The 6,469-nt window shown below is 44.8% G+C and overlaps 1 protein-coding gene across 2 annotated transcripts; it reads left to right on the forward strand.

Moving 5' to 3' along the window:
- Positions 1-4,424: 4,424 nt before the first annotated feature.
- LOC121971828 lies at positions 4,425-6,460 on the forward strand. Of its 2 annotated transcripts, XM_042523284.1 has the most exons (5): positions 4,426-4,759; positions 5,051-5,239; positions 5,331-5,720; positions 5,830-5,883; positions 6,133-6,460. In XM_042523284.1, exons 1-5 carry the CDS (start codon positions 4,532-4,534, stop codon positions 6,382-6,384), a joined length of 1,113 nt encoding a protein of 370 aa, XP_042379218.1. In that variant the 5' UTR covers positions 4,426-4,531; the 3' UTR covers positions 6,385-6,460. The 2 variants fall into 2 exon arrangements, with proteins under 2 accessions (XP_042379219.1, XP_042379218.1); XM_042523285.1 differs by lacking the exon at positions 5,830-5,883 and having other exon boundaries at positions 4,425-4,759.
- The last annotated feature ends 9 nt before the right edge of the window (positions 6,461-6,469 follow it).

Raw genomic sequence — 6,469 nt, forward strand, 5'->3', positions numbered from 1 at the left:
TTAGCGCTTTGAATTCAACAACCAGATTTCTGCCTAGGTCTTTGCGACCCTAGATCAGAGGGCCTCGATCGACCGGCCCTAGGGCTTATAAACTCGTTCTCACCGCCTTCTCCTTTCGCATATTTCCATCTTCGAGCTCTTCGGCGATACTCCACCTTTGTCTCTCGGCGATATCCTTCCTCTCCTGCTCCTCCGGCGACATTCTAGTAAGCTTTCCTTCCCTCCAATCGTATCTTTTCGCTACCTTCTTTGCTTTTTGCAATGGCGAGTTCTTCATAGTCTCCCGTCGTCGTCCCTGGGCCTTGGTACACCTCTATTGAGTCCAAGTTTGACGCTAACGACGGTGAGAGCCTGACAGCTGCCTATGAGTTTCCTTTTGATTACCAAGTTCTTCTTCCTTCTCCTTCCAATTGACCAAATGCTCCACCGCTTGGCTATCTTTGTTTCTTTAGAGATCAGTTTACCGTCAATCTGTGATTTCCCATCCACCTCTTCTTTCCTGTCGTATATAAAAATTTTCACATCTCTCTTCATCAACTAGTATCGAACTCCTTTCAGTTGTTGTGCGGGGCGGTGGTTCTGTTCTGCCTGCACGACATTTCTCTCACTCCCCGACTTTTTCATTATTTTTATTATCCCAAATTGTCTGAGCCAGAGACTTTGCTTTTCTAAGCCTGAGTGGGCTTAGTTTTCTTCAATAAAATGTCGACCTCCAATAAGTATTGGAGGGAGTACTTCTTTTTTGGGTGCCTTCTCGAGCGGCCAGACTTCCCGACCGACTGACAGCTCGAAGTGGTGAGTCAGTCTCCACTTAAAAAAATACAAGAGTTGATTAGACTACCTCAATTCGACTTCAATACTGGCCAGTCAGAAATATGACATGCACAAGTTGCTGCTGGAGGGTAACCTCTATATTTTCGATTTGAGTCTGATCCGTACAAGGCTTCCGTCCAGGCTAGATATGCAACTTCTTCACTTCTTTCTTTGATTCTAACTTATTTCTCTTATTCTTTTGCAGCTGACATCATGCTGCGTATGCGTCTGGCCAGAAAGGCCAAGCTTGCGGATGCTGAGATCAATGCAGCGGACATGGCCGAGCTGGAGAGTCGTGGTCTTCAGCCGATCGGCTCACAAGAAGACCCGCATGGCGAGAGTGAGTGGGCTCCCGCCTTAGTGAGAGAAGGGATAGCCAGCCGGATGCCCAGCAGTGGAGCGATTGGTGCATCAAACCCTCCCTCCAAGTGGTTGCCGGTGATTCCAGTTGAGAGGGCGTCAGATTCGGCCTCATCTGGGGAACCACTGATAAGGCACAAGAGGCGATGGGCGAAGACTTCACCGCGATCCGGTTCCTCAGTGGTGTGAACCCCCATCAGAACCAGTTCGCGCCCTTCCGCCGAGCGAGTTGAAACATAGACCCCAGCTCCAGCTCCGGCGATTGCTCCCTCTACGTCGTATGATCGGACACCATCCTTATCCGGTCTGCCACATTGAACCATCTGCACGCCACCAATTACCTTTATGCTGCTGCCATCAAAGATTCGAAAGTCTGGCATTCGTCTGGCGTCATCATGTCGGCCGTCCGGAAAAGCGACCTCGGGCCAATCAGCCTCGAGCGGCCAGCACCACATAACAGTGATTCTCCATCTTCCGACTGAGAAATGGCGTGAGTCGGACGACGTTGACTCCTGAGCCCCCGAGCACCAGATAATCATTCAGGGGCTGCTCGCACAGATATGGGCTGACGCCCGAGCCCATGCAGCGGTCATACCTCCGGGAGTGCTCGCGGACAGCCACACCCAGATGTCCACTGGGGTAAGTCTTGTATTTTCTTAATTTATCTTCGATCAATATTTTCCTGGTTATTCGCAGTATTGGATAGAGAGTCAGGTTATGCCAAAGGCTTGCTTTTTTGGAGCAGCAGAGCGACCAATCATCTGCTTCTCAGAAGCAACTGGCGCAGATGAATACTGAGATGGCTCAGCTACGAGCCGATCTTGCTAAGAGCGGCAAGCTGCTAGAGGCGAAGAAAGGAAAAAGCGCCGAGCAGGCCACCTAAATAGCTCGACTTAATAAACAAGCCAACACCTTTGAAATCAAAATCCATTCGGCCAACACTAGGAAACTCCGGGCTATTGAAGATCTGGAGATCAAGAATAAAGAGTTTCGGATGTTGGCTCAAAACTTGAAGGATGCTGAGGCCGCACTGAAGGATGAGAGGGATAGATGGTTGACTGAGTAGACTTCAATGAAGACTCAGCTCGACGCCAAGGATGAAGAGTTGGCCCGGTTAAAGGAAGAACTTGAGGCCTCCCGAGCGGCCCTAGAGGCATATCAGAGAGCCGAGTCGGGTAGGTTTGAACTCATGAAGCAAGCTTACATCCGCTCGGATGTTTTTAATGACAAGATCGTCGACCGGGCACTTCATCTGTTTGACCTGACGATTGAAGGGGTGTTCGCCCAACTTAGGGAAGGTGGCTACCTCCCTGCTGCTCTATCGAGTAAGGTCATCAGTCGGGATAAGCTGACTGAATCGTTGCCTGATGATGTCTTGGATTATCTAGAGTGATCTTTGCTCAAGTGATTTTGTATTCAACCTTCTGTTTGTAATCCTCGTTTCAAGTATTAATGATTGATCGTCCGCCCGACAATCTTTTCTTATTCGTTCGTCCCCTTGCCGCCATTTGACTCACATTTTAGTTGTTCACGTGTTGCCGCGTAAAACTCGTATTTCGAAGACTTGCAGCTTTTGAGTAGCGCGTATTCATGGTTGCCCGTTCGTCATTCTTGAAATATAAGATCGACGCTTGACCACTTATCGAGACAAGGGTTTAAGGTCGCCGCTCAATCACTGATGACGACAGGGGTTTAAGGTCGCCGCTCGACCGCTGGTGAAGACGAGGGCTTAAGGTCGGCGCTCGATCGTTGGTGAAGACGGGGGTTTAAGGTCGCCGCTCGACCGCTGATGAAGATGAGAGTTTAAGATTGTCGCTCGACCGCTAATGAAGACGAGGATTTAATGTCGCCGCTCGATTGCGGATGAAGACGAGGGTTTAAGGTCACCGCTTGACCGTTAGTGAAAATGAGAGTTTAAAGTCGTCACTCGACCGTTGATGAAAACGAAAATTTAAGTAACTATCTTCTCCGATCTATAATTTGTCTCTCATGGATTATGTTACAGATCACGAGTTCTAAAATCACGAAAGATTAAATACAATTTTTAATCAGCACAACCTATGAAAAGATTGTAATGAAACAGGAAAGCATTCTCTTGTACCCTACAACAGAACAGAATGTAGGAACAAATTGGAAAATTTCCACTTGTTCAAAAGAGTATTTAGAGAAGGATTTCAAGATTCAGGAACTTTTCTTTATACATTCTATCATAAATATTAGAAATGTCTAACTTATTGATTTATCAAGTCTAGAACAGAAATGTAACAGCTCAACTAGCAGAGTTGTTTTAATAAAAGCGAAAAAAACTAATGAAATTAACAACTCGAATGGAATCCCAATTAACTGTAGACAGGCATCATATCAATTATGTATCTATTGCTAAATAAAACTCGAAAATTTTAAAATTAACAAATAAATTTATTTTACAAAGTTTAATAACTAATCAAATAAATTTAAAATATAAATTTTTCAAATAAATTTGAATTGAGGATTCGATAATATTTAAAAATTAATTTTAAAATTATAAAAAAATTAAGTCAAGCTTAAATAATTATTTTAACAATTTAATTTATTTTAGATTAATTCAATATTTAGTTCAGCTTAATTTATTTATAGTCCTACTTCTATCTTCGAGCAATAGATGAAGTCGCCACTACATTAATGATGCAGAGACCGACTCAATCAACTAATGATCGATCTATAGGTGTCAATTAAATAAAGATTAAATTAAAGGTCAAATTTGATTGATCCATCTGTGGCCACCTGATCCCAATCTGGTGGTTGAAAATAATTACAATTTCAGTAGCCAATCATATAATTTCTTAAATAAATGGCTAAGGCGACACTGTTTATGGCCACCACCCATCGTGCTTCAATTTTTTTTTTTTTCTGAAATTCAAGGCTAAATTTAATCCTCTTTCTTCTCATTAAAAATCCTATCGGAACAGAGATCTTTAATTTTTGGAAAATAATAATAATAATTTAGATCATCCCTTTGGCCATAAAAATATTAGAAAAAAAAATATATAAATCCGTATATAATTTTAAAATCCTTCAGAAGAATGGTACCGCATATGAACGTGTATGGGTTCATTTTGTGCTGTGTCCCCGGCCAACCGTTTTGCGTCCACAAATAAATAAAACTTTCAAGCGCTTTTTTTCCCGTTTGGTAATTGGCGAAGCTCGACCGCCGACCGCTGCCCCATCGCTCCGCCCGTTCCATCTCCGCCGTCGATTTCTCTCGCAGGGAGGGCCGGCTGCGTCGCCCTCACGGCCCCACCCAACCATTCTCGATCGATCCAACGACCGAAGACAAAGTTTGAGGAGGAGGAGCAGGATTGATGAGCGAGGTCCAGCCATGGATGCTCTGGAGCGCCACTGCATCAGGGGCTTCCTCGTCGACGCCAGATTCGCCACCAAGCTCGCCGCTCCATCGTCCAAGGGTAGGAGGAGCTGCATTTGGGTTCCTTTTCCCACGCAACTACGGAGGCCGCCGATCCTCCTGCCGATCTCTTCTTCTTCTTCTTCTTCTTCTTCTTCTTCTTCCTCCACTACTTCTTTGCCCTTCGCCACAGCATCGTCCGAGGTACTCGAATCCTTCGCCCTTTTCTTCTTTTTTTGTTCGGTGGTACTTTTGGGCATCATAGCTTTTGCCTTTTTTTGATTCTCGTTAGCCTTCTGGTTTCCTTCCTCCTCCGTCTCGTGTTTCGGGATCTCGGCTTGCTATGTCTTTCAGAAAGTCCATTACCCTTTTCGAAAGCAAACCATTTGTGGAAACTCGTTGTTTGATTGATATCTGAGGTCGTCCAGAGGATGCAGCGCATTACTTCGTTTGTAATCGAAAGCTTGATTTGAACTCTCGTTTGCATTCTCACAGGTGCAAGCGGATGCGCTCACTCCCGATTCCCCTGCTGAGACCGTGCGCGTGAGGTTTGTTCTACAGAAGGAATGCTTCTTCGGCCAGCAATTCTTCATCGTCGGCCATGATCCGACGTTTGGCCAGTGGGATCCTGCAAATGCGATTCCTTTGGAGTGGTCTGCCGGCCATGTATGGACAGCTGAGCTGGTGAGATCGACGAGACAAGGACTCTGGCGATTTGCATCACGAATCAATATGCAATAGTTTGCCTTTTACACAAATTACATTTGTGCATCAGGATGTGCCTGCCGGGAAGACGATCCAGTTCAAGTTCATACTCAAAGGTCTCTCAGGAGATATCAGTTGGCAGCCTGGCCCTGATAGATCTTTGCAAACATGGGAAACCACCAAGACCGTTGTCATTTCTGAAGACTGGGACGATGCAGGGTGCCGAAAGGTTACTGAGGAACATCGAGGAGTCTTCGTTGCGGTCGACGACGAACCACAGTCCCCTGAGCTCAATTTTGGCGGTAACAATGGTGCAGTAGAGGATCAGACTCCAGTGCCTGACTCGGCACAAGTTCCTGTGTCTGGGAGTGCTTTAGATCCCCCACAGGAAACAATGGTGTTCAATGTTCTCGATGCGCCGTTCAAATCTGTTGAGGCTGAGCACGACAACTCGCCGCAGGTAATGTTTCGACATGATGTTGCTGCAGATGCTGCATTTCCTATCTTCCTAAAGTCTCTGCCATTTTCTTTGCAAATAACATGTTCATAGATCAAATATATGCCCACAGGAAACAATGGTGGTCAATGTTCCTGTTGAGGCTGAGCACGACAACTCGCCGCAGGTAAATGTTCGGCATGTTGTTGCTGCAGATGCTGCATTTCCTATCTTCCTAAAGTCTATGTGCCATTTTCTTTGCAAATAACATGTTCATGGATCAAATATATGCATTGAAACCATCTGAAATCGAGAATTATCAAATACTATGAAGAATGTGAAACATAATTGTTTGTTTCTTGCACCATTGAAGAATTATCAAACACTTTGTTAACTTCACAAATCTGTTTCCATATGTTGCATGGTTATGAATCAGTTCTCTCGGGAAGGAGATGAATCTGAGGGGCCAATCAGAAACCAAATTCAAGAAGAGACTGTTGCACCTTTTCGACAACTGAACATCGAATCTGAAGAAGTTGAGAGTGTTGATGGGGCAATGAGTCGAGACAAAGATCTTCCTAAAGTAGCTGACTTAAAGTCGATGGCTGGGATCATTCATAATGACTTCCAATGGGGTGGTAGAGCCATAAAACAGTTTCTCACGAGTCTGGGAATTATTTCACCCTGATGGAAATTTCATAATGATCTTGTGTAACTTGTTGCTTCATGTGTAATTTGAGCAGCAGCAGAGATTTATTTTTTAACTATCCTCC

Source organism: Zingiber officinale, chromosome 4A (genome assembly GCF_018446385.1).
Source record: "Zingiber officinale cultivar Zhangliang chromosome 4A, Zo_v1.1, whole genome shotgun sequence".
NCBI lineage: Eukaryota > Viridiplantae > Streptophyta > Magnoliopsida > Zingiberales > Zingiberaceae > Zingiber > Zingiber officinale.

Excerpts from the sequence above, each read along its gene's own strand:
- LOC121971828 (XM_042523284.1), top strand. The coding sequence starts at position 4,532 with ATGGATGCTCTGGAGCGCCACTGCATCAGGGGCTTCCTCGTCGACGCC. Across the intron at positions 5,240-5,330 it reads ATGTATGGACAGCTGAGCTG|GATGTGCCTGCCGGGAAGAC; the intron begins GTGAGATCGACG and ends TTTGTGCATCAG. Across the intron at positions 5,884-6,132 it reads AGCACGACAACTCGCCGCAG|TTCTCTCGGGAAGGAGATGA; the intron begins GTAAATGTTCGG and ends GTTATGAATCAG.